This window comes from Taurulus bubalis (genome assembly GCF_910589615.1).
Source record: "Taurulus bubalis genome assembly, chromosome: 10".
NCBI lineage: Eukaryota > Metazoa > Chordata > Actinopteri > Perciformes > Cottidae > Taurulus > Taurulus bubalis.
In genome coordinates this window covers 11373935-11401282 of record NC_136598.1, presented here as the reverse complement: position 1 = coordinate 11401282, position 27348 = coordinate 11373935, and the positions used below count along the sequence as shown (strand labels likewise).

Here is a 27348-nt window from a genome sequence, read left to right as displayed (position 1 = left end):
GAAAAACATCTGTAAATGCATGACATTTTACAGTAGGTCAAGTAAAGAAACCAACACTGAGTTGGAGGCAACAGTTGGAGGGGTGCAGCACGAGGATGTGTAAATTGTTCAAAATATGCATAAGGACGCTGACGTTGTCATGTTTAAATAAGGAAGAAGAAAAGAAAAAAAGAAAGATGACTCCACCCAAATTATTTATTCACAACCCCCCTCCTCCTCCAGGGCCACGCCCTCTCTCCACAGTGCTGCTCATCCCTGTCCTCAGCAGAGTGTTGTTGCTGCCCACAGTGTTGCTAGGCATCCTTGGAAGAGGAGGTGCATTCAAACTTGGGGAAGCGAGCAAGGGGAGCGACCCATTTGCCTGCGTGGGGTGAGCCTGTTTGTCTTACTGCCTTGTGTTCTTTCAGCAAGCCGAGTAAGGAGCCTTGCCAGATCTGGAGCTCATCTGAAGTACATTAAGCCCTGGAGAAGAACGATCCTCTGTAATCCAGCTGCGTTGACGCTCCACGGAGGGCTCCTATTCGCTGTCAGACGTACACCCATACATGTAGCAGCAGCTCCTTAAGTCAAAATATTTTCCAGAGGGCAAGACTACAGAGAGCAAGAGAGCGAGAGAGAGAGAGATCCAGGCGCTTCATGAAGTCCGTGCTTTCTCCATAATAACTTGGTAAATACTCTTTTTCAAACTTTAAACATGGATTTAGTGATCAGCATGTATTTCAACTTGTATTCAGATACAGATTGTAAAACAGTAGTGGAAACCGAGACTCGCTGGTTTTTGATGACAAATATGACAACTAAGCTGCAGAATGAATGAAATCGCAAACTTTCTAACTCTCAGTAGTGTGTGAGCTTTTTCCATTGCTCCATTTAGATATTAAAGTACGCCTCCCCTGCTGATACTTGTTGCTCCTGCGTGTTACATTTCTTGTTTTAAGTCCAAGACTGTTGCAATTGTGGTGTGCAAACCCACAAGGCATTTTCCACCATCCTTAAACTTTAGAAATTGATTCCAGAGTCTAAACCAAACCTTTGATTCTCACGGAAACCCTGTAGAGCAACTTTTACTCGTACAGCTCGGCTTGCACAGTACTTTTTGTGTGTAATGGAGGTCAAATCCCCTTTAATGTCTCTCCTGTAGATCTCCAGGCTTCGCCATTTTGACAAAAAAGTTTTTCCACACTGGTCTTGTGACATGGCAGGACTGTGTCGCCTATTCTTCTCTGGCCAGATTTTTCCCGTTTAAATGGGAACAAATCTGTCAACAGATGAATTAACATCATCTGACACGTGTTTCACCCTTGTGCCTTTGAGTCACTGCTTCTAATAATGAGTTGTGCCTTCAATTCCTCATCCGGTGTTTGTACTTATGTGCACTACGGTTTAATTTGTTTTACACGTAAAGGCTACCCACAGAGATTTATTTTCTGAAAGGAACAATTAAGTTGTGCACGTATCTCATGTTCCAGCAAGAGGAACTGCCAGGGATAAAAGGAATGTCTTACTCATTTCACTGTCTTAAAATGAGCTGCGCCTGTGCAAATCCTCGCGCAGGGTTGGGTTTGCAAGTTTTCCAGCATGAACACCAACATTTTCCAGGCCTTGGCAGGCTGCTGGTGGGCTGAAGCTTACTCCAGATTCCACATCCTTACTCTAGGTTGTGGCAGACGATGAGCACCAGGTGCAAGAAGAACACAAAGACACTTTTTTGCCATCTGGATTATCTCCTTTTCTCTTTGGATTAACCTCTACTATTCTACTCTCCTATTCTGTCCACATTACAGGGGCTAAAAGGGAGCAGCGTGGCGACTGTTGGCAAAGGGGAAGATTCAGACTTCAAACCCTGTCGTCCCTCTCGGCGTGCGCAGAGGAGGTTTCAAGGACGAGTGAGCAGCGTTCGCATAAATACAGGAAGCACCTGAAGGTTTTCCAAGGAAATACAGCTCCAAACAACAGACACTCTCTGACATTGATTTTTTTGTAAGAGGCTCCCTGTCTTCACGTTAGTCAATCAACATGTCACGCTGGGGGAGAAAGGATGTGAAGAAGACGCCAGAGGTGATCCGCACCGTCACAGAGGGGCTCAAGTCCTTGTATCGTAAGAAGCTGCTGCCTCTGGAGGAGTACTATGGTTTCCATGACTTCCACTCTCTCAGCATGGAGGATGCCGACTTTGATAACAAGCCGATGGTGCTTGTGGTGGGTCAGTACTCCACTGGAAAGACCACGTTCATCAAGTAAGACTATGCATCAAACATGTATTCACCGTTAAATGGTTGTGTGATCCAGTACTTAAATAATCACAAGCTGTATATATGTGTGTGTGACAGGTATCTACTGGAGCAGGATATCCCTGGGAGCAGGGTGGGACCTGAACCCACCACCGACTGCTTCACTGCCATCATGCATGGGGAGGTGGAAGGAGTCATCCCCGGAAACGCCCTTATCGTAGACCCCAACAAGCCTTTCCGCAAACTCAACCCTTTTGGAAACACGTTTCTCAACAGGTGAGAGCGGGGTTATTCAGTGCGTTGTGTCATAATTCCAGACTGAGGGAGCTGGATAGACGTCAACACGAAATGGACAGACTATGTGAGAGAACGCAAGAAGGAGGGGAAACAGGGAAAAGGAGAGATAACAGAACGTTTTTTTTTTAGCTCTTTGGAATTTTAAGTCCTTGTGCCAAATTTCAGAGCGGGGAGGCACTTTCCTTATTTGTGGAAAAATGGAGGAAGGGAGCGATATCACCCGAGAGGGTGATGAAAGCTAATGTACTTAGACAGGAACTGCAATGTACCCAAGTTCAAAGACGAGGTCAGAGGGCTCTACGGCCCCTCGGAGCAAAGGCAAATAGATGAAATCACAGACTTTGAGGCCCAGGGAATCTGCAAGAGAAAGCTTAACACTGAAGCTCTTTCCTCTACTCTGTGTACTGTATGGGCTGCCAGATTTTGGTGTATGTTTTTCCACTAACATAAACCAAGAAAAAAAGTCACGTGTTTTAAAAAATAAAGTTCTGTTAACCGTTAGAAATGTGGACATGCAGGCTGGAAGTTAACATACAGTCGCGCTGTCGATGGGGCTCCCAACATGAAATTTCTGATACCAGTTTTCCAGAGTCCCCCTTCTCCCTCTACAGGGTGTGTTTGCGAACCTATGTGCGTCTCTCCGTTTGCTTTGACTTCCTGTTTGGGGACCGGTGGGCTCGTTAAACTCATAAGCCGCAGGAAGTGGTGTTGTTGATCTAAGCCACACATCGTTAGCGGGCCTTATTGTTGTATTCTGGCAGAAGTGGTCATTTTCCTTCAGGAAGCCCTGAGCAATGAGAGGCCTGCTTGAACACAATGGCCTGCGGTGGGAGGGGGGTGGGGAATGGGAAGGGGCAGCTTCCAATCTACTCCTCGGATCACATTGGCTTCTTTGATAAGCGTTAACTATTTTTCACATGGTTTAGATTCTTTGCCCTTGCTCTGATTTCAAACAAAACTGACCTCTGAACTTGGTCTAATCCTTGTTTGTGTGACTTGACTCCTGTCTGATGAAAATAACAGGTTCCAGTGCGCCCAGATCACCAACCAGGTCCTGGAGAGTATCAGCATTATTGACACGCCGGGGATCCTGTCCGGTGCTAAGCAGAGAGTGAGCCGAGGTGAGAGAAGTTACAAAGGTGAGGAGAGGGAATGGGGGGCCCGCAGAGACACGCATCCGTGACCATCGCCTCACAACTCATGACCTCGGTACGCCTGGCTAACCCATGGGACCAGCTCACTCTGTCACCATAACACTTGGCAGCGGGGCAAGGAATCCTCTCAGCTGTATACTGAGTAGCCAAAAAACATCCTAATCAGGAACAGAGAAGGTACAGGCGAAGATTCTGTCAACACATCTGGAGGAGGAATGTGCCGTTGCAAAAATAACTATCATCATCATCTCACAGTAGTTTCTTCAGTTTTCTCTCCATCCAAGCTTTAATTAAATAACCCATTATTACTCAAGTCAATCTGCATGAGCAACTAATACATTTAAAAGGCCAGTGCATTCAAACTGTGAAAAACATATTTCCTCACTTACCACTGGTGGTATCTTGCAGCTGGTTTTAGTTTATCTGCTGAGTTTTTGAAATATCTCTGAGATGTCTGCCTCCAATCAAAATACAATAGAGGTGAACGGAATGTTGTCTGTGGAACTCACAGCCGAGCAAATTAAAGAAAAAGAAAAACAAAGTCCCAGTTTCTCTGGATAATCCAAACTATTTCTTTGGTACGACGTAGTTCCAGTGCAAACTGCTCCCAAAGACGTTTACTGGTTATCCACAGTAATTGGGACATTGTTTTTTTGAAAAGATGCTGCTGTTCCATCGTGTAGAAACAAGAAAAGGTTTTGCATTCAAAATGTTATTAAAGCAGAACAAGTAAAAGTTTATACAGAATTTCATGGCCCAAAATGGCCCATTTCAAAATAATATACTTCTAGTGTATTGTTGAATTAGAATTGATAGATTAATGTACATATCAAGTTAATATTGCAGCGGATACATGTCGGGCTCATTTAAATTCCTATATAAACTGCTGTGTAGCTTAATCTTGAACACTATATATTATATTTATTTGTTCATGCTATTTTGTGTTAATAGTCTGAATCTTTAAAGTGACTATATAATTATCAAAAAAATGGAGTAAGAAAGTACAATGTTTCCCTCAGAACTGCAGTGGAGTAGAAGCATAGTGTAACATAAAAAATACTAAAGTGTAAAGTACATCAAATTGTATTTGTGGACAGTAATTGAGTAAATGTAGTTTGTTATGTCCTATCACTGGACAAGTTCCATGTTAAAAGTCTAAGAATCGTGATTACAAAGTGGTGTCTCATGGACAGTGAAGCCCTGGTGTCTGAGCGTGCAGCTGGGTTGGACAGATACAGATAAGAGGTGTGAAGGGTCTGTGTCGACCTTCTCCCCTCTCCTGCGCCCTTTTCGTTCTGTTCAGTCCACACTGCTTCAGTTTTTTAATAGCTTAGTTATTTAACCTTGTTCTATCCAAACAGGCTATGACTTCCCAGCTGTGCTGCGCTGGTTTGCAGAGCGCGTGGACCGCATCATCCTGCTGTTCGACGCCCACAAACTGGAGATATCAGACGAGTTCTCCGAGGCCATCGGCGCCCTGAAGGGCAACGAGGACAAGCTGCGCGTGGTGCTCAACAAGGCAGACATGGTGGGCACCCAGCAGCTGATGAGAGTGTACGGTGCACTCATGTGGTCCCTGGGGAAGGTGTTTGGCACCCCGGAGGTTCTGCGCGTCTACATTGGCTCCTTCTGGTCCGAGCCGCTGATGGTTACAGACAACCGGAAGCTGTTTGAGCTGGAGGAGGAGGATCTATTCTCTGACATTCAAAATCTGCCTCGCAATGCAGCTCTGCGCAAGCTCAACGACCTGGTCAAGAGGGCGCGTCTTGTTCGGGTGGGTTTTTATTGGCCTGTCAACATGTGCTCACTCAATGCTTATTGACAGGTTGACATATGTGCACTTTCATCATGCTAGTCGCGCTAACACCTTGGTATGTGTGCTGTGCCTTTTCTTAATCCCAGGTCCATGCCCACATCATCAGCTATCTGAAGCAGGAGATGCCTTCTGTCTTCAGGAAGGACAATAAAAAGAAGAATCTGATCTACCAGCTTCCAGTGATTTTCTCTAAGATCCAGCTGCAGCACAACATTTCTGCTGGCGACTTCCCAGATTGTACTAAAATGCAGGTGAGTCTTTTTCTTTTTTTATTACTAGTGGGCACATCTGGGAGGCAACTATGCAAATACTTTTCTTTGACTTCTAACAGTTTAGTTATATTTAAATGAAACTTGAAGTGTACCGGCTAACACATTTGAATCATTCCCTTTTGGAAGGAGCAACTGATGGTTCATGATTTTAGCAAGTTCAAAACCTTGAAGCCAAACCTGATGGCGGCCTTGGATGAATTGCTCTCCGCTGACATCGCCAAGCTGATGCCCCTCCTGCGGCAGGAAGAGCTGGAGGCAGGCGAGCAACTAGGTGTGCAGGGTGGAGCCTTCATTGGGACCCGGGCCGGGCCGTTTGGAGAGGGCGACCCCTTTGCGCACGAGAACGGAGACGGATGTGAGGAGGAGGAGGACTGGGTGGTGACCAAAGACAAGCCCAAATATGACGAAATCTTCTACAACCTCGCTCCCAATGAGGGCAAGCTGAGCGGCAACAAGGCCAAGGACTGGATGGAGAGCTCCCGCCTGCCCAACTCGGTGCTGGGGCGCATCTGGAAGCTGTCGGATGTGGACCACGACGGCATGCTGGATGATGAAGAATTTGCCCTGGCCGGCCACCTGATTGAGGTCAAGCTGGAGGGCCATGGTCTACCCCCTGAGCTTCCCACACGTCTGATCCCGCCCTCCAAACGCAGGCAGAAGGGCTCTGATGCATAGACATGTCACAAAGTGGAGCTGAGAGAGACTCTTCTCTATTGGCTGTGCTACTGTTTGTATTTGCTCGTTTTCCCCCCAGACCTGAGTCAAAATGTTTGTTTGTAATGCGTTCAACTTCTCCTCCAAGAATGGGTTTGGTCTCGCACAATGGAACATACTGTATTAAAGGTTAGTCAATCCTTTAAGACTGACTGCAAAAGATTGCGCATTAAGCAGTCACGGGTCTGGTTGCTTCTTCCCTTTGACTCCTCAGAGTTAGCTTTTTACGATGAGTTTTTAAAGTATATCTACTTGTGTTTGCATAGCATAATTAATTAAAGGCTAGCACCCTCTAAGTGAGCAGTATTCAACATATATTTGAAAGAATACAGAGCTAAACTTTTCTGTATTAAATCTTTAAAATAATACATTCCTTCAGTGACTAGGTTAGAGTTGCACAGTATTGATCATTTGTAGGATTTTACCATTTTTAGGTCTGGTTATTTCGGAAAAATGACCAGACCTAAAAATGATTTGTTTATAACATTTTCAACTCAAATTGGCAGCACACGTCTAATAACCTGAATGCATTTCACCTTTGATGCTTTACCTGCCACAGTTTTGTGCATAAACTTTTTACATTATTTTTGTAACGGTTGCTGTTGTTTTTTATGTGCCGGAGCTAGACATCAGTTGTGTAAAAGAACTTGACATGCTGAGATTAACTTTTGACTGATCTATTATACTGACTACTGTACACAGCTCCACCAAATGTTCTTATGTTAACTTTTATATGTAACCAAATAAAATTCCCTGACTGTGTTGTGTCTTCAGTGACCATTTTATAACTGTAAAAACAAAATGGACAAAGCTTGAAAGAATTGAGTTCTTAAAATGTCTGCGATGAAACATACAGTATGACACAGACCGGAGAGTGTATATACATTGGCGCTCTTTTAACAAGATTTGCTTTTCTATCAAGCTCACTTTGGTCTCTCAGTGACGGACCAGATAAACAGTGAGTCACCCTCTCCCCTGCCAAATCCCCATACCACCATTTTCCAAAGCTCTCTACCCTCTCATTCCCACCATCTGAACCTTTTCTGCGCCTCTCACACACCCGCACTCTCACTCACTCACACACACACACACACCTTTAACAATCCATTCCCCTTCATCCCTGTTTACTTCTGCATTCACTCCCTCGGCAGCACGCCTGTTTATGTTTTTGATTTCATCCTGCGTACACTATGCGGCATAAACACAGAACTATGTGCCCCGCGTAGAGCCGTGTGTGTTTCACATAAGGCATTCGAGGTTCGCAGGAGAAGGGGTGGCCTCTCTGCCTCCCTGTTCCACTCCTCCATGGAAAGATACACAAATGAGAAACAGAGGCAAGGCAGCCCTTTTCCTCCCTGCTCTCTGGCTTACAGTGACTCACTTGTGAAGAATGTGGTGGGTTGGCCCAAGAGTTATTAATATCTCCTTTCCTAGGGTCCGCTAAGTTTCCTCAGGCTCATACACAGGATCTAGACACTGTACCTTTATGAAAGACTTTAACAACATCCCCCTATTTGGAGAATTCCTGAGCCAGACCTGAGGCACACCACACCCTTTCCCCTGTATCTGTGTGTGAGAGAGAAAGACGGAGGTGATATGTGGAAAAAGTCAAGTGAGGTGACAAAACAGATGAACAAAGTTCTAGAAACAAAGACTAGAAATTAAGTCATGTTGGTTTCTTGTGGATTTTCAGGTCATTGCTACCGACTGCATTTTAAAGAGTAGATTCAAATATTCCCATAGCGGTCTGAACAAAGCCCGCCTGTTAGTCAGGCTGTGCTGAGGCCAAAACCATCTCCACTCAAGCTCCAGCCACGGGGGAAAAGTTGCAGGCTACAATAGAGGATCCCCCACCAGCCTCAGACGTCCCCAACAATGAAGCGTACTCAACGAAACCGGGGTCTCCGTATACGTCACTCAGTGTTTAGGTGGGGGAATTCCTCGCTGGCAAAGCTGCTGTGTGAAAGGATGAACTGAGGTCTACAACTCTGGGGAGGGGAGACATCTGGTGGTGACAGGGATCCTGGCACCCTTACACTGAAACTGTACACAACGGGGTCCAACTTGAGGCGGCAGACTGCAGGCATGCAGCTACATGTACGACTCGACAGGTTCACAAGTCTGTACATATTATGCAGCAATGGTCGCTGCAATTGTCCCTCCTGTCAGTACTGGCCTGAAATCTATCTGTTCTTCTTTTGGGAAAAACAACAATTTGTTGTTCAGCCGAAACAAAAGAAAGAATTCCGCTGAATGCAACAAGGACTGGATTTGGACCGTCTATCATTTTCGGAGTTGCATAAGAAAGGGATCTCTTCATGGCCAGCATGGACTAAGGTGATTACTGACAATAATGTTCAATTTACATAATGGACATGTGAATATTGTATTACGATAGACTAAATAAGATGGAACCTATCATTTAATCTCCCCTTCTGTTTTTTCTTTTCTTTGTATGTTATTATTTAAGTCTGTTTTATATGCAGTTGTACATCAGTTATTGGATGATATGTGTCACAAATGAGTAAAGACAGTTACAGAGAACTTTAAATTTTATTGTCGATCCAAAAAGCGAGCAAACAATGTTGAAAAGCTCAAATATCTCCCATGTTTCCTGCCTATACATGGCATATTCTGCTGTGACTCAACCCCTAACATTTAGAAAACCTAAAATATGAAATATGCAAAATGTTATGCAAGGCATGAAGGAAAACTTATCGTATCCCCATTAAGAGACAAACATGTGGGAATCAAAAGGTAAAGTTAAACATGTGTATATAAAATATATTTCAATTCCAGTCAGGGCACATTAAGTCATAACTTAATCCAGCTTCTCATCAAATGTCAAAAAGCTGATTTAAATCACTGTAGTCAAACAAGCATTTCAATTATTTCCCTCAATTGTTTGCAATACTTTTTCCTTTTTTATTTTTTACTGTTTTCTGAAGTGCTTAGAAACTGAAATGGGTTTTGATGTCTTTGATCTGTTTCATCATGTCACCAATTTGCTGTCCCTGTTCTCTGAGGACATCCTGAACAACCTTCTTCTGCTGGGCATTGAGCGAGACCGTCGACCTGGCTGTCGGCACATCCTTGTCCACTTGTGTCGTCTGGTATTCCCTCTTCATGTTCACCTGTTTGATGCAGTTGTCGAGGCGTTTCAGTTGATCGCCAATGGTCCGCAGCTCCTTCTTCATATCCTTTTCACTGTTTGACAGTACGGGCAGTCTGCTTTGCAGGCTGCCCAGCACTTTCTTGACCCCGTTCATGATGGTCTCCTGGCGATACTTTGCGTCTTCGTACTTGTCGGCCAACCTCTCTGCTGCCTCCCTCAGACTCTTTCTCTCCTCCCTGCACAGAGTCAAGTCCTCCAGCTGCTGGTTCTTCTGGCTGGTCAGGAGTTTGACCCTTCTCTGCATCTCTTCACGGGCCATGTCCTGCTTGAGAATGTACTCCTCACGGAAGACCTGTGTGGCTCTGCTGAGGAGCTGCAGACACTCCGGAGGTGGCGGTGACGTGTCCTTGTCCCCGGCCTTGAGTACAAGAGGATTGGTGGAGCTACGTGCCAGGATGTTGCGGATGTGCTGCTCAAAAGAGTCGTCGGCCAGCCCGCGCAGAGGGGAGCTACCAGAGCCAGGCCCTGGATGCGTACAGAGCAGGGGCGGGGAGGGAGGCCGAATGGAGCTCAGCAGGGGCAACAGGATGCATTCGTAGGCGCTGGTGATGCAGATCATGGTGGCGCCCAAGGAGAGGTCAGACACAATCACAAAGCCACGAACGGGAGCGGACTGACTAGACTGGAGTGGTCTGGTACAAAGAATGTGCTCCACAATACAGCGCTTCTCGGCAGCCAGCTCCTGGAGATTGTCCTTATCCTCCTCACCTGACTGGAGGAACATCTGCAGCTTGTTGACCCAGATTAGACCCACACTGTGCACTCCTGCTTCGTGGGTGCAGTGATACCTCTGCTGACAAAGGGGGTCTCTGTGCAGTCTGATCGGGCAGGTGAAATCAAACTCTTGAGGTTCCTCATCCTCTCCTGTGGCTACTTTGAGGGTGAGCTCCAGCTCAACACACTCGAATACATAGAGCGCCGGCACCGCCTCTGTGCCTCGGATCCACTTTGCCACTGCCCTGGTCTCTTCCTCCTCCTCAGACTCCAGCACCACACAGTGATACAGGGTGCCCGTTTCTGTGGCGATGACCAGGATGCTGGGCACACATGGCAGGCAGAGGATGGCACAAGCATCGTAGCCGTAGTTATCCTCTGCTGCGGGATACATCGGGAGGGGTCCAATGGGTTTAGTTAGACTCACCCCATTTCCCTGGCTCGTGTAGCTCACATAGGTCTCCCCGTTTTCGTAGAGGATGTATAGAGGGTAGACCATCTGTTCTTTGGAGCACTGTGCTGCTAGCTGTCGAAGCGGGGACGAAATTGGCCCGAAGTCAAACGCCACCGCTATCTCGCCTAAAGATGCCGCGTAGGAGCGGGCCGGAGGATGGCCGCTCGTGTCATCCTCAGACTGGGACACTGACAGTACTTTGGCCGGCGTCTGGGGCGACTTCAAGCCGTAAAACCTGACTGTGTTGTCGGACGTGAGCAGCACCAGGTGGGGCTCGTCGGTCTCCCTGGGGTACCAAGCCGCCTGTCGCAGACTCACGGACGGCGAGCTGGTGAAGAAGCGCTCCGCCACCGGGATGGTCTTGCAGTTGATTTCGCTCCGTCCGCCCTCGAACTCGGACCTCTTCCCCCAGCGCTGCGGGAGCTCCAGCACGGAGACGCCGCGCAGCCCGACGAGCGCGACGTGGTGCTGAGTCGGGCTGAGCAACACTTGGCACAGCTCGAAGAGAGGTGGGTTGATACACAGCAAGGTCTGGTGGTTCCCGCTAACGTTGCTGAAACTCTCATCCGTGTTGAGATGTCGCAAGTTGGTCGTGTAAAACACGCGGTCTGCATCGTCCCACACGAACAAGTCCCCGCCCAAACAAAACGTGAGGTTTTTAGCGACTCCTCTTTCATTCGCGTTGGGTTCCAAATACAATTTATCTCGTATCTTTTGGAAGATAGCGTGGTTTGGGAGGTCATTCAACCACCGCTCTGTGCCGAATGCCGCCATCTTGATCCACCGTATGTCTCCCCCAAAGGAAATGCAGTCCATGGCAACGAGAGCGCTTTACGACAGTTATTTAACGTATTACGGTGGCCGGTGTCGTATATTTTGCAGAATCACCATGGCGTTGAAAGAGACTGCAGGGCTGTATGAGACGCTCAAAACTGAGTGGAACAAGAAAAACCCAAACTTGAGTAAATGCGGAGACCTTCTGAGCAAACTTAAGGTAGAGTCACACATTGACGTGTCTGTCTTTGTCTTTACGAGTCGAATCAGGAGTCTTTTGAGAAGCCTCGGCGCTGTTAGCAAACGGAGCTAAGCGTGCTAACTCAGGCTCGCCATGCTAACGTTGTGTATAGTTTTCTATGAAGTAACGCTACACTTTAGACACCGAGCGTTATACACTGTTTCTTTTGAGATGATAACGTTGCACTCCATGTGTTACTATATGTTAGTGTTCAGCTGATGAGACACTGGGATCATATTAGGATATCTGTGTTGCTAACGTTAACGTACCGCTGGCTAATTCATTGTCCAGCTAGTGTCAATCTGGAACTGACAACCGAGATAAACATTTGAACGGAAGATAATTGAGACGTCAATCCGCTTCTTTGGTTCTCTCACGTTACCGTTTAGCTACTTTTGAGGTTATTCATTTCCGACCCCTCTGTTAAAGTGACGTCGTTCAACGCTAGTTTATGTTTTTATTTTACAAAACCACTAGAGGTAGCAGGAAGAGCTGACTACACAGTTCACACGGTAATAAAGGACAGTGGTGGAACAAATACAGCATACAACACGCTGTACCGAAGTAAAAAATACGATTTATAAGTCAAAATCCTGCATTCAGAATGCTTGTTGCAGCTGTAATTGGTGGGGCGAATTGTAATTACTTTACTGCTGGGTAACTTAATTTATTATGATGTATCATAATGTATTAGTCGATGTACATGTTGTGTTCCAGATCTGAATCTAGTTCAACTACTAATTAAGTCAAATATCAAATATATGTAAGGAAGTAAAAGTACAATATTTGTTTAATAGGTAGTAAGTATTAAATGGAAACCATTTTTTTGTAAATTTTTATAGAAAATGACATCAAACTTCTTTTTTGCAGGTTTCATTACTGGAGCTGAACTTCTTACCGACCAGTGGGTCTGCGCTCACTAAGCAGCAGCTCATTTTAGCCCGTGAGTAAAGGCGGCATGTCAAACTAACTAAGCGTTTGGCCAACTAGTATGTCAGTTATCGGAAAGATGTTTCCAATTTAAGAACAATTTGTGTCTGTTTTCCAGGTGATGTCCTTGAAATTGGAGCTTTGTGGAGTATTCTCAAGAAGGACATCCCCTCCTTTGAGCGATACATGGCCCAGCTTAAATGTTACTACTTTGATTACAAGTAATGTTACCTTTTTAATTTTGTTATGTGTAGTAGGATTTTGCTACATAGTAGTTACTGGGCTATTCTAACATTACTCCTTCTTTAACTTTGGTCATTAAGGGAGGAACTGCCTGAAGCTGCCTACATGCATCAGTTACTTGGACTGAACCTGCTCTTCCTGCTCTCACAGAACCGTGTGTCTGAGTTTCACACAGAACTTGAGAGACTGAGTGCACGAGATATTCAGGCCAACGTATACATCAGACACCCTGTGTCCCTAGAGCAGGTGCTGCAATTTCCCCTGTGACAAAGCAAAAATGAAGGGCTTGATATTGGCCTGTTGTAAAATGTTGATATTCTTGTGTCCAATTAGTAGTTTGTACCCTTGAACTGATATCTTTACATTACTACTGCAGTAGGAATAGGTTGTGGGTTGTCCATTTAGGGAGCAACACCTAGAGCTTTGTTTGCTGGCTACCAGCTATGTCTTGGTGCCCTCAAATTGTCATATTAATATTGCAATGGTTTGATTTTGGCCTGATATACATGAATACATATCTATAATATGTTTTACTCAAAAAGTATAAATTAAGTACTTAATAAATTACTAATTAAGTGCAGCACAATTTTGTATATAAATGCAGGACTTTTTGTAATTGTCTATGCACACAAATATATCAACATTGGTATTTACACATTATTTTTACCCAATGTGATGTTTTATGTCCTCTCCTGGCATTTTCAGTACTTGATGGAAGGAAGTTACAACAAGGTCTTTCTTGCCAAAGGCAACATCCCTGCTGAAAGCTACACCTTTTTTATAGATATTCTGCTCGACACAATTCGGTAAGACTCAATATGGTAACTGTCATTCATTTATACAATTCTTTTTGTGTACTTTATAGCCATATTGTAAATGCCTTACACTTTGCTAAAGCTTATTGATCATTTTGATCAGTTCACCTGTGCACCGGTTGATTGGCCATCGATAGATATCAGCTGATACTCGTATATATGTATATATATATATATATATATATATATATATACACACACACACACACACACACACACACACACACACACACACACACATATATCTTCTCTATGAAGGCAGATCAAAAGAGTCAATCAGAGGCCAAAGCTTTCATTCGGAGCCCATTTCAAATGTGTTAACAAAACAGATGGTTTATGCTATCCTTATAGTTTACTCAACATGCGACCAAACCGATTTAAAGATCTGAGACAATTTAAATCTATGGTCCCTTTTCTTTCCTTTGGTAAGATGGCTTAATGTAGAAACTTATAGAAAATAACTCGATCTGTTTTCAATTATCAGGAAGGACACCTTTATTCTTTATTTTACTATGTTTAATCGTGATTGTTGTAATCAACAGGTAAAAAAAAAAAAAAAAAGGTGATGAAATGCCGTCGTCTTGAAAGAACACTTCAACTAAATCTGTGACCTTCTCAATTGCAGTGATGAGATTGCAGGTTGCATAGAAAAAGCATATGAGCAGATCCAGTTCAGTGAGGCCACCCGTGTGCTTTTCTTCAGTTCCCCCAAAAAGATGACAGATTATGCCAAGAAGGTATGTATATTCCCGTTTGGGAAATGGATTTAAAGTTAATACCAAATGTTATTTGTATGCAGAGATGGTTTTCCGCAAATTTAATGAAATCAACAGTGTTTAAATTTTTCCAGTTACATTTTAATATAATGGGAGGGTAACTTAAGTGTCTCAGTTACAGGCTTGTAGGCCACTGTCCTACTGAGATTTTATTTACCTGAAGAAAAAAAGATGTCGTCATGCTGATTAAACACACAAAAGACAAATCTAATGTAAACTATAAATTAGAACGTGTTAGAACATTCCACCTTGTAGGTGTAATTTCTGCTGCTTTTTCATACTTGGATTGTTGCAGATGTTTAGAGCCCAAACAAAAACATGTAATTTGCACTGACGGGAAAACCCATGAAATTTAACAAATGTAAACAATAGTCAGCCCATGCCTAATTCAGAGCAACATCTATAATGTGGTTCAACACGTAGTATTTCATTAAATGGAAGAACATTTAACATATTGGGTAAGGTGGGGTAAAAAATGTCAGGCATTGAGTGAAATTGCCGACTGCTGATTGTTGAACTTTCAGATTTTCTTAAAACAAGTTTTCTTATTAGTTCTGTTCTGAAATTGAAACAAAATTCTGTCCTAGATTCTTGCCGACAATGCTTATTGTTGATTTAATTTCAGAGAGGATGGAGTTTGAGCCCAGATGGCTATTACTCTTTCACCACTCAGCAGCAGCGGACAGAAGAGGTGACCATCCCCTCTACGGAGCTGGCACAACAGGTCATCGAATATGCACGACAGCTGGAAATGATTGTGTAATCCGCCCCCAGGAACGCACTCGGACACACAGGCCGCTGATCCAGTGTACATCCAGTCAGCTCAAATACAGTTTCCTTGAGGAATATGACTTAAATGAATGCAGAGTGGTTGGTTTGTTTCCCATATCTCAAAAATCAATCAACATTTATTTTTCATGTGCTCCAGTTATCTGTAGGTCTTTCTGTCTGGAAGTTTTCTTTCATTTTAAAAGATGGGGAACAAAACAAAAAGTATCACAGGTGACCCTGTCTGTTGTCAGCAATTGCTACACATGTACCTTTATTGAAGACATTCAAGGGTTTCAATGTTCCAGTTAGTTATTTTATCCAAGACAACATTCAAACTGAGCTTTTTATGGGTTATGGCCACAACAAAATCCAGCTTGTACATTTAATACCCCTGGGCCTCAGCTCTTTAACAACTATAGAAAGTTAATTACGATCACCATCCTGTTACTTTGCCTGTCAGTGTCACACAACTTTCAACTAAACTTTTTTTCCCTCCAAATTCAAGCAAATTCTTTTTGTATACAAAGTTAATTTACTCTTCAATAAATCTCACAGAAATGTATCGCCCTTGCAGTGTATCCTAGCAACTGAAAGAATTTCCATTGAGGTTTGTGTGTTTTCTAAGTGGTAATGCCTCTTTTGCCCTACATGGTTTGTAATCCAGTTGATATTACAATGCAAATCTTTGTCTGCAATAAACGATTCAGAAATGAATGAATTACTGTTTCACTTTCTTTACACTTCAGTCTACACTCTAACTTCCCTAGGAAGCAAGTCTTTTGAGTGAATGTACTAAATGCAATTCATTAACATAAAACTCTAGGTCTAGCGAGAAGGTTTTTTTCTATTGAAGGAAACTTGGTCATATTATTGTTCGATATCCAGTTCTTAGTAAAACAAAACCATGTTAAGCCTGTTGCTGTGTTCATAACAGTTCAACATCCTGCACCAGTATTAGAAAGAAGTGCAATTCTCTGAGGCCCATGATGCTGATCTGGATGTTCTTTACCCCTTCATTGTCAACGGGTTAGTTTTCTTGCCTTGTGACCCTCAGACAAGTTGAAATTTTAAGAGATATAGCGTTAAAGCAGTCTATTATTCCAGAAAGGGTTTCGCCATTCCCTGAAAGATCTGCTGTGTGCACTTGGTAAAGGCTTTGTAAAGTGTGATGTAATGTAACCTTTCCCTTGCACGATGTCTCAGGGAGTCCGGCTGTTGAGGGGCACCTTCATTTCCTGATAAAGGGTTTTTCTATTGATGCTGATTTGGCCAGTGGTAAAGTATTGGTCGCTCCAGAGGTAGTTATTTTGTCTGATGCTCAGGATGAGCTTGCACATAAACATCCAGAGGTGATTCTTGTTTGTCAGAACAGGCAGTGCCCGATGTGTCTTCTGAGTATTTTGTCAGCAATGAGTAGACATCTCCTCAAATGCCTCAAGAAGAGTGTTTTCAGATTGTGGCTCCAGTTGAATATTTTCCTGATATTTTGCGCCTAGCCCATGATAATCTTTCTCGACATTTGGGAATGCAGAAAACATATACTATCCAGCTTTGTTAAATTAATGCTGACCATCTCAAGTAGGTGCACTGGTAAGGTTCCACCCGACCCTTATATCTATGCTGAGGGATTACTGCATGGACCTTCAGAAAGACTGTGATGATGGCAATTTTAGGGAGCTAATTTAGTCTGGATTTAGCCCAGCTGAGTTTGTATTTGTCCATATGTAACATAGGCCTCTTACATGTAACATTAGATGCATCATCCATCCATCCATCCATTTTCAACCGCTTATCTGGGGTCGGGTCGCGGTGGCAGCAGGTTCAGCAGGCCGACCCAGGCTTCTCTCTCACCCGCAACATTTTCCAGCTCATTCTGGGGGACCCCGAGGCGTTCCAAGGCCAGCCGGAAGATATAATCCCTCCAGCGTGTCCTGGGTCTTCCCCGGGGTCTCCTACCAGTTGGACGTGCCTGGAAAACCTCTAATGGGAGGCGTCCAGGAGGCATCCTGACTAGATGCCCGAACCACCTCAGCTGACTCCTTTCGACACGAAGGAGCAGCGGTTCGACTCCAAGCTCCCTCCTGATGTCCGAGCTCCTTACCCTATCTCTAAGGCTGAGCCCGGCCCATCCTACGGAGGAAGCTCATTTCGGCCGCTTGTATCCGAGACCTCGTTCTTTCGGTCACGACCCAGAGTTCGTGACCATAGGTGAGGGTTGAAACGTAGACCGACCAGTAAATGGAGAGCTTTGCCTTCCGGCTCAGCTCCCTCTTCACCAAGACGGACCGCTACAGCGCCTGTTTTACAGCTGCAGCCGCACCGATCCGCCTGTCGATCTCCCAATCCACCGGTTTCCGGCAGAGCACCATGCTTCATTTCAACCTTAAATTGTTAGTCTCATAGGAAAAACTTGTAATACAGTATTACATGTCACTCATTTGACCTTCATTTGACAGTTGTATGGTGTACATATTTCTGTTATTGTCATACTTTTATGTTTTTTTTATATTTAATACTAGGCTACAGTATGCAACGATTCAGCTACAAAAACCTATCACTGCGGGAAAAAATCAGACTGGGCTTGTATCCTGTCTGTCCACATTCAGAGGGCAAGAGTATGGGCACTAATTCTGCCTCTAGCAGTTCAGATGCAGATAAACTTCAGTAAGTGCAGCTACTTTTGTGAATGAGAAGGAGATGATGAAGTGATTTTTCAAAGACCACAGAATTGAATGAACAGTGGCTACATGGATTGCACTATAAATGCTGGGCGAGAGCGCATCTACCTGCAATGGATCAGACATTTGCAATGTTGTGATATGGAGGTTCTAGCATCTATGACTTGAACATGTGTGTGACATTCAGATGATGGTTCTTGTACTTGTAATACTTGGCCAGGTTGACGCTTTCATCAAAGGCACCAATGTCATAAAACACCTCCGGCACTGCATGAAAAATTACCAGGCTTAGGTTATTTCATACGTGTCCAGTAAGGACACGTATGAAATAACCTGACACTGGAAATGTGGGAGAAAGGGAGAAAGTTCATGGGGCTACATCATATTCCTGACAAGAACAGTCAAGTTAAAGAAGAAGAAGAAGAAGAGAAGAAGAAGAAGAAGAAGAAGAAGAAGAAGAAGAAGAAGAAGAAGAAGAAGAAGAAGAAGAAGAAGTGCTTCTCCTGGAGACTTTTAGACTTCTCCTTAGACTTTTTAGACTTTTTGCACTGTTGCTGTCGTTGATTGTTGTTTGTCTCGTCTAATGTCTAATGTATGCACCTTCTGCCTAACTAAATTCCTCGTTTGTGCAAACATTCCTGGCAATAAACGGTTTCTGATTCTGATTCTGGGGAGGAGGGGGGTGGGGGGGTGAACTTGACTGTGGAGAAGAAGGGTATCCATCTTTACAATCATATCCTTCTCAAGGATGAGAGGCCCATCCGTCTCCCCCACAGAAGAGACTCTCCAGCAGACTACGATAAGCTCAACGTGGTTTTCAAAGAGATGGAGTAACAGACAGGGTATCATCAGAAAGTCCGGCAGTGAGTTGGGGTCTCCCCTGTTAGTCTGGAAGAAGAATGGGGATCTTCGAGACTGCATTGGTTTTGGGAAGCTAAACAGACACACTTTCAAGGATGCTTTCACTCTGCCTCACCAGTCTGATGCACTGTCTGCTTTTGGGGTAGGGCTTTTTTAGCTCCATGGATCTGACCTACAATGTCCCCCTCCATGAAGGTGACTAAAAGTTCACTGTGTGCACAACCTCTGTTGCCTTATATGAGTTTAATAGACTGCCACAGGAACTCTGCAACAGCCAAGGCTCCTTCTTGAGGCTAATCTTGTCTTGTCTTGGCACCATATGATGAGCTAACCCTTGAACAACTTTAGATGCTCAGTGCTCAGTTGCCTGCAGAACCGTGGCCTCAAACTTGCACCAAAGAAATGTCACATTTTGGACAGAGGCTGATGTCCCTGGGCCATATAATTACTGAGAATGGTGTCCACAGATCCAGAGAAGGTTGAGGTCAGATCAAACCTTTCAGAGAAGGACCTGACGAAGGTGGATGGATGTACTCCCTCTTGTCGGAAACTTAGATCAGTGTTTGGCATGTTCATCTACTACAACCCTTCATTGAAGGCTTTTCTACCCAAGTGAGACCACTATAGACAAGCTGACATCTGAGCCCAAGTCCAAGCCTCATACCCAGCGTAAGCTTTCTCCTTCTAACTGGACTAGAGAATGACAAGAAGTCTTCCTCTTCCTCCAAAAGGCTTTCTTGGACACCATTGCATTGGCTCACCCAGATTTCAATATGCCCTTCATTTTGTGAGATGACGCTTCAACTGGGTGCATGTTTGAGACAAGTAGCAGAGTGTGAGCAGAAAATAAGACCTGTATATTTTTCCACCAAGTCCCTGATCCAAGTCTAGTCCAGATATTCTGTGCACCTCGTTGAGTTCCTGGCTTTGAAGTGGGATCAAACTCAGTCATTGGTTGAATGGAAAGCCAACCTCTTCCGCTTCATTGACCAGTCTCTTGTCAATGATGCAAAGGTGGTTCAGCCCATGATGTCCAGAATGCATGGCACATGTTGCTCTTCTTGGGGGTCATCTCTTTGTTGTATTGAGGCTGTTTGGATCAGAAGTTTGTGGGGACAAAAAGAATTTGCTGTAATTGACTAAAACTTCTTTGGTTTTGGGTCAGCTCACCATCACGTAAAAAATACATTATAGCATTTAAAACATTGACTTAACTTTAACTTTAACATTAACTTTGCTGCCCCGATTACAAGGCTGGAATTAAAAAGGTTCTGGGGGATGGTAGGTTATTACAGGACTTTCTGTAAAAACCTTTCTTCTTTTAACTAACCTGCTCAGCCTAAAGGTCTCTTTCTTCGGGTCCAAGTTTTGTCGGTTGGCTTATTAAATGTCAAAGCACCTTTGGTTAGGGCTTCCATTCTGGGAGCCTATTAGTCTGGCTTTCAAACTTGCGGTTTATGCAAGAGATTTGGATGCTAGAGCTGTCCTTCTCCAGGATGACACATCTTGTTTGCTACAACCCCAAGAAGTTAGACTGCCATCATCACCGTTACTCCACTATTGAGAAACAAGGCTCATGCCCTAATCCCACTTTGGTGTTTCTGTAGGTTCTTCCAGTACTTGGTTGTGATTTATACTGACCACAACCCTTTGGTGTTCCTACATAACATGACCAACTTGAATCACCATGAATCTACTGCAGGGTCTCAGCTACATGTATCTTTCTTGCCAATGCGTAGATCTGCTGAGATATAAGTGTCGTAAATGCCAGTTAGATATTTACTCATTACTCAAGTGGCTAATGTGCCATTTTGGTAGGTATTATAGGTTTGCTTTTTAGGTTGCTTAGTGGGCATCCATAAAGGTAGGGTTGTTTTGTTTAAGGACATTTCTTTGTTGGTCTGTTTCGTTGCCAGGTCATCCAGGGACAGATTATTGTCTACCAGTCCTAATTGTTGATGCATGGCACCTGCTCTGGTTACCTGAGTTCAAAAGCCCATCCTCCACCCATCAGCAGTCTTTCTCAACCACTCTCCCTGGCAGCTGGCTCAAATAGTATGCTCCTGGTTTTGTTTATGTAATAAATTCAAAGTTGTTCCTTCCTTCATGTTGCTTCTCTTGAATCAGGGTTGCAACAACCTGTCCCTCGGTTATGTCGAAAGCACATCATGTGCAGGACTGATTCACTATAAACGGGTGCCAGTGAACCTCAGCACCAACCTCAGAATCAGAATCAGAAACCGTTTATTGCCAGGAATGTTTTCACAAACGAGGAATTTTGCTAGGCGGAAGGTGCATACATTAGACGAGACAAACAACAATCAACAGTCAACGACAACAACAGTGCAATGATATTTAAAATCAAGTATAAGATAAAGATAAAGTGCAATGATATTTCAAATCAAGTCTAAGATAAAGATAAAGTGCTCAGACAAACATAACAGATAACCTGATCATTCTTTCCATTTATCTCTCCTTCCGTAGAGACATTCCCTGTATTCTTACATTGATTTTAATAAATGCTTTATGGAGTTAGTTCAGTCTCAATAATGACAAATGCGCACAGAACAATTCCCAAATATATTCAATTTATAAATGTACACAGAAGGGTTTACAAATACATTCCAATGATTTATATAAATGTAAAAAAAAAATCACAAATATATTTCTGCATTTGTTTGTGAAAAGCTTCACATTTATGAATGGCTTTTATGAGACTCCCCTGCCATGCTTGGATTTGCAAATGCATTTTTTTTCAATATGGACCTATCCGTAACCAATCAGATGTCGCCCTCATTTTCAACCAATTACATGAGTGCAGCTCCCCCCTCCCCTACCCAAGAGGGTGGTGCCAGCGTTACAGTTACGGAATTTGCGCAGGTGATGAGGGAAAAATTGCTCATTGAAAATGAGGGCGACATCTGATTGGCTACGGATAGGTCCATATTGAAAAAAATGCATTTGCGAATCCAAGCACGGCAGGGGAGTCTCAAAAAAGCCACTCGTAAATGTGAAGGGTTTTTTTAATTTAATTTTTACATTTATATAAATCATTGGAATGTATTTGTAAACCCTTCTGTGTAACACATTTGTGAATTTAATATATTTGTGAATTGTTCTGTGCGCATTTGTGAATCTTTCTGTGTGCATTTGTCATTATTGAGACTGAACTAGCCCCATAGGTATCCCTTTAAATACTGGGACCTGTGATGGTGGTGCTTTTACGTCTGCTTATTGTATGCATGTGATCCCATTGATGTCATTGTCAGCTTTGTTGGGTTATTGATAGTCCACTGCTATGATGGGGATACTGTTGTGGTTCAATCAGTGTTTGTGTAATGCTTTTGGCTGACTTAATATTTGCCTTGAATGGTCAGTTGGCTCTGTAGGCATGGTGGCAGGCACTTCAGCAATACCAAGTTGTGTGGTTGTGTTTAACTCTGAGAAGTTGTGAGCATTATCTGTTGCATGGCAGCGAGTCAGTGCTTGCTTTGTTCACATGAGAGAGAACACAATTGGATTTTTTACTTGGTGATCCTTCTTTGTTATCCTTTGTGTCACTACTTTTTTGCTGTGCATGTGTTATGTAGTTACACCTCTGATCACCCCTTTGCATGTACAATGCACATCATTTGAGATGCAGGAAGATGAAGGATCATCTCTTGTTGCTCTTTCCTCCCAAAGCTGGTGAAGTTGGCAGATACAAGTTCATATATTTTCGTTTAGATAGAGGCACTTACAGTGCATACATAACTGCGTACAAGAATACGAGATTTAACACAACATTATCACTATTTTGTTTCATCTATAATATTTGTGTGTTATGCCTTTCTCATTTTTGAGAAGGTATCTTTGCAGAGCATTGTGGCAGATACGAATGAATTATGGAAGGAGTCATATGGTGCAATCATCATTATTGTCTGTAATGGTTCCTCTGTGGTTTCCTTTGCTGCCGGCTTCTGCTGTGACTAACCTATGACTGACCTAGGTGATTAGACAGGTGTGATTGCACAAGCACCCACGTACATCATTGGTTTACATAGAACACACCCAGTACTGACTTTTTCTTTTTAGCCCAGAAACTTCATTCTCCTGTTCGTGTCAGTCAAATCAGTGGCACTGCATTTGGTTCTAAGAAAAATTGTACTCACTGCTTTTCACATTTTCAAGTAATTTGACCATTGTTGTGACTTTGATGAAACGAGTGGGGCAAACTAAGCTAACTTATTGCTTAGTGCTACATTAACATAAGTCACTTAGTAAATGGTAAATGGACTTGTATTTGTATCTCGCTAGTCTCTCGACCACTCAAAGCGCTTTAACACTACATGTTCATTCACTCATTCACACCCATGTACACACTGATGGCAGGGGCTACCATGCAAGGTGCCACCTGCCCATGAGGACTAACTAACATTTATACAACATTCACATACCGTAGACATAGCTACGGGAGCAACTTGGGGTTAAGTGTCTTGCCTAAGGACACTTAGCTCCAAATTACACATTAAATTAAATTTCCTTGTAGTAATTTGAATATTGTGGTGCATATTCCTAAATTAAGTTTTGTTTTACCAAATTGCCTCAAACTATCTGGCAAAAATAAAACCAGGTGGGCAAATGGTATTTTGTTTGAAAACTTGTTTCTGGGTGCCTAGGAATGTAATGAAGGTGACATGTTTATTCTGCTGTATCGTTGTTCCCAATGGGAGATTGAAGGTAACAAGTTTATTGTGGATTTCAAGCATGATCTAATGTTAGTGTTCATTTTATAATTGTATTATGTATTATTGTATTATTGTATTATTATTAAAAATTATATCATGATTTAATTTAATTTTAGATGATGACATCCAAAAATAGCTTTATAAAGTTAGTATTATAGTATATTGTTGCCTTGGATAACCTGTTGCTTTAACACAATAACATCATAGTTCGGGATTAATAGAGTGCATCCATCTATCTATCTGTCAGTCTGTGCATGTGCAATTGTGGTATAAAGGCTATGTTGGTGCTGAAATATATGTGGCTCTAATTGAAGAATGGAATGGGAGATTAACCAGTATAACAATGTAACAAATTAACATAAACATTATGGTTGATTTAAGCAGAAGTGGGTCTTATAATATTGTCTTCTTTTGAATGTGTTAACTCGAGAAGCAATAGGGTTCGGAGTTTCCTCCGAGTATACAGTTTTCTGTTCAAAGAGACATAGTGGTAGATGATGGGCTCGTCCGGGGTTAGAACCAGGGACCTCTTGCAGACTAAACGAAAAGCATCCACAGTTGAGTTTCTCAATAATTTGTGTCCCACTCAAGAAGTGCTGAAGCAGTTACTTGTAACCCACTGTGCATCGAAATATAATATGCTGTGTATGCTTGTAGCCTGTAAGATATATCTGTTTACTTTTACAGTGGATTCCTGTGACAAATAATGCTGTCATTCTTACTCTAGTTTAATGTTTACTCACGAGTCATGGAGCACACTATGCCTAAAATCAACAATACAATATCACGAGAAGAATACAATATCACGAGAAGAATACAATATCATTCGGAGATGTTTAGTTTGGCAAAGTAACCTCGAAGTAACATACTGTAACTTTACACGTTTTGTTTTATTAAACAGGGGCAGTGATTTCATCAATCAACAAGCCCCAAACCAAACGTCGAAGATGCTGTGTCTTTATTAAAAAGAGGCATCGCTGTCCATGGTGCTGGAACCTTTGCTGCTAAACCAAACTTATACTTATACTTAAAAACACAAATGTCAGCAAAGATGCAATGAAGGGCAAATCATATTTTATTTTACTATAGATTGCTCCCCCCACCCCCTTTACTCTTTTATATTTTCAATGATTTAAAATGACATGGACAAACCCTATAGCCCACCTAAAGCCACATGCTGTCAATGATTAGTGGATGTGTTGGCACAGGGCAGGTAGAGTGAGAAAGGGAATAAGAGAGAGAGAGAGAGAGAGAGAGAGAGAGAGAGAGAGAGAGAGGGAGGGAGGGAGGGAGGGAGAGAGAGGGAGGATGCTGCCAGCGGAAAATGGCTGCTGCAACCTCAAGCCTATCCTGATACACCGAAACGACATCAAGGTGGAGAGAGCGAGCGAGAGGAAGAGAGAGAGGAAGAGAGAGGAAGATTAGGAAAATGAGAGCAGATAGAGAGAGAATGTGAGTGAGCCTGTGAGTGTTTCCTGAAAGGAGGATAAAAAGAGAGAGAGAGAGAGAGAGAGAGAGGGAGAGAGAGAGAGAGAGAGAGAGAGGAGACCCTGGGGTGGGCTGCTGCAAGCGGCGGGCAACACCGAGCCATGGAGGGCGAGTAAGTCCTTACATTTTCATTTTTAACATTGCACATATATATTCAGCCATCCAAAAACGGATAGAAAGAACGCCACCGCCATCAATGTTACACCAATCCAGCATCATGCACTATTATCACAATCGGTGCTCTTCAGTTTAGCAGGTTGCCGAGAATAAAAACACCATTACGTAGTCTTGAATCAACAGCATACACCCCATTTCCGATATATCCATGCCAATATGTGATAAACGTTAAGCCACCTACATGTGGACCTGTGCTTTTAAACGACGGGCACACAATACACGCAAACATTTTTTTTAACAATAAAACCGTATTACACAAACAACAGAAGCTATGCAACAATTCAGAACTAAATGCGTGGTCAGCGATTGGTTAAAACAGTCACGAAATAAGTCAATGTGTAAAATGTATGGGGAAAAAAAGCGAAATATGGCGAGTTTGGGGCCAGCATCGCGTCATTCAAGACATGGCTACAGAAAAACGAGGGAGGGATGGAGGCGTTGTGATTTTTATCAACGTGTCTCGGGGTTTCATTATGATTTTTTAAAGCCAAACTTTATGAATGAAATGTGATTTTTTTTTCTCTCTCGCTCGCTCTCCCATCCTCACCCCTCCTCTCCTCCTTCCCTTTTCTAATCGCCCCCCTCCCCCATCTCCCGTTTCCATCCTCTCACCCACTCGTTCCCTTTTCCTTGTTTTTTTTTCACACGCGATTGCATTGTATTTAGGCCTTATATTCCCGGCGAAACATCTAACCCACCGCGCGATGTCGAAGCCAGTCTGGCGCTCCCCCATTCATAAAAACATATAACATAATATCGGGGTGTGTTAATGAGTGCGCGCAGCAGGAGCGGAATGGAGGAAAAGAGCGTCTGGGAAGAATAATTTCAACACTTAAAATTCAGTGTGATTTGAAAATAACAAAAAGACGCGTCTGTGCATGTATTACATGCACATGTCGAACTGCGCTGCTGAATTATTCAGCCGATCGGCGAGGGCAGAGCTTCTTTTTGTAAGAATGCCGGGGCCTGATGGCGAATGGGTGCGTTCATTGATACATCTATCTGGGAAACATTCATTCTTCCTCTCTCCTCCCATTTGGCCTTTTCTCTCCTCCTCAACGCTGGCTTTCTTTCTATCCATTTGCTCAAGATACTTCCTTTATTCTCAGCGCATGTGCAGTCAGTCCCAGGTTTAATTCTCATAATTATGCTCCTTAACTACAGACATGCATTAATAACGCCAAACCATCTTCTCCAAATATTTCTTGATTTTTCATATTTGTTTACCGTCACTGCATGCTAATTAAAATCGTATTTACCCCAATCACATGATCATAGATTAGTAAATACTGCCCTCAAGGCAACTGTATGAAAGGCCTTTGAGCTGTCACATGTTACAACGTCAATACTCATAGGGCAAACTGTCAATTCTATCTTCTTTGTGTGAATTTCATCATGCAATCTTAGTTCAACAGAGCCGATACACTGGAATTAGTACTGCATTTTTGCATTGCGCAAGTTGATCTCTTTTCCCCCCTCAGCTGAATGAATGTGCGTATCAGTGCATGCATGATGCATGTTTGCGTGTATTTGTGCGTGTTTGACAGTGTAGCCTCAATCATTTTTTTCCTCTTTTTTTTTCCTGATCCAATGTGAGGTCCCGGGACAGGGATGTCATGTATACAGATTGTAAAGCCCTCCGAGGCAAACTTGTATTGTGATGTTGGGCTATATAAAATAAATTGAATTGAATTGAATTGAATCATTGCATTGTTTAATCAGCCTGGGCCTCTGCTCACTCTCTTGGCTTCCTTGGCAGTGTGCGTGTCCGCGCAGTGGTGATGACACGTGATGACTCCAGTGGCGGTTGGGTGCCCCTTGGAGGTGGCGGCCTCAGTCATGTGGTGATATGTAAAGGGCGGAGTCATGACGGAAGGGGGCGGAGAGAATACATCATACGTGGAGAACGGCTGCGAGATCGAGCAGTGAGTGTGTGCGTGTATGTTATGGCTGTCTTTGGTGCCACGTTGCTCCTCAACACCGCCCAAAGACTTCATGTTATGTTGGGGCTATTGTTTGAGGAAAGGATACATCGTGGCT

The 27348-nt window shown here is 43.3% G+C and overlaps 3 protein-coding genes across 4 annotated transcripts; 2 read left to right on the top strand and 1 right to left on the bottom strand.

Annotated features, from left to right (window-relative positions):
* The first annotated feature begins 287 nt into the window (after positions 1-287).
* Positions 288-7246, top strand: ehd2b (EH-domain containing 2b). Of its 2 annotated transcripts, none has more exons than XM_079225071.1 (7): positions 288-370; positions 1785-2237; positions 2331-2507; positions 3552-3649; positions 5044-5456; positions 5585-5749; positions 5897-7246. In XM_079225071.1, exons 2-7 carry the CDS (start codon positions 2017-2019, stop codon positions 6443-6445), a joined length of 1623 nt encoding a protein of 540 aa, XP_079081197.1. In that variant the 5' UTR covers positions 288-370; positions 1785-2016; the 3' UTR covers positions 6446-7246. The 2 variants fall into 2 exon arrangements, with proteins under 2 accessions (XP_079081197.1, XP_079081198.1); XM_079225072.1 differs by lacking the exon at positions 288-370 and adding an exon at positions 556-667.
* Positions 7247-9050: 1804 nt separating this feature from the next.
* On the bottom strand, positions 9051-11610 carry nup88 (nucleoporin 88). The gene has a single exon (XM_079224393.1). The coding sequence runs from the start codon at positions 11599-11601 to the stop codon at positions 9436-9438; it is 2166 nt and encodes a 721-aa protein (XP_079080519.1). The 5' UTR covers positions 11602-11610; the 3' UTR covers positions 9051-9435.
* Positions 11611-11679: 69 nt separating this feature from the next.
* Positions 11680-16091, top strand: psmd8 (proteasome 26S subunit, non-ATPase 8). The gene is made up of 7 exons (XM_079224394.1): positions 11680-11821; positions 12713-12785; positions 12891-12993; positions 13096-13261; positions 13721-13821; positions 14456-14567; positions 15232-16091. Exons 1-7 carry the CDS (start codon positions 11717-11719, stop codon positions 15367-15369), a joined length of 798 nt encoding a protein of 265 aa, XP_079080520.1. The 5' UTR covers positions 11680-11716; the 3' UTR covers positions 15370-16091.
* Positions 16092-27348: the final 11257 nt, after the last annotated feature.

Coding starts and splice junctions, on each gene's coding strand:
- ehd2b (XM_079225071.1), top strand. CDS start 2,017: ATGTCACGCTGGGGGAGAAAGGATGTGAAGAAGACGCCAGAGGTGATC. Junction 2,238..2,330: donor GGAAAGACCACGTTCATCAA/GTAAGACTATGC, acceptor TGTGTGTGACAG/GTATCTACTGGAGCAGGATA. Junction 5,750..5,896: donor CAGATTGTACTAAAATGCAG/GTGAGTCTTTTT, acceptor CCCTTTTGGAAG/GAGCAACTGATGGTTCATGA.
- nup88 (XM_079224393.1), bottom strand. CDS start 11,601: ATGGCGGCATTCGGCACAGAGCGGTGGTTGAATGACCTCCCAAACCAC.
- psmd8 (XM_079224394.1), top strand. CDS start 11,717: ATGGCGTTGAAAGAGACTGCAGGGCTGTATGAGACGCTCAAAACTGAG. Junction 12,994..13,095: donor TGTTACTACTTTGATTACAA/GTAATGTTACCT, acceptor TTGGTCATTAAG/GGAGGAACTGCCTGAAGCTG. Junction 13,822..14,455: donor ATTCTGCTCGACACAATTCG/GTAAGACTCAAT, acceptor TCTCAATTGCAG/TGATGAGATTGCAGGTTGCA.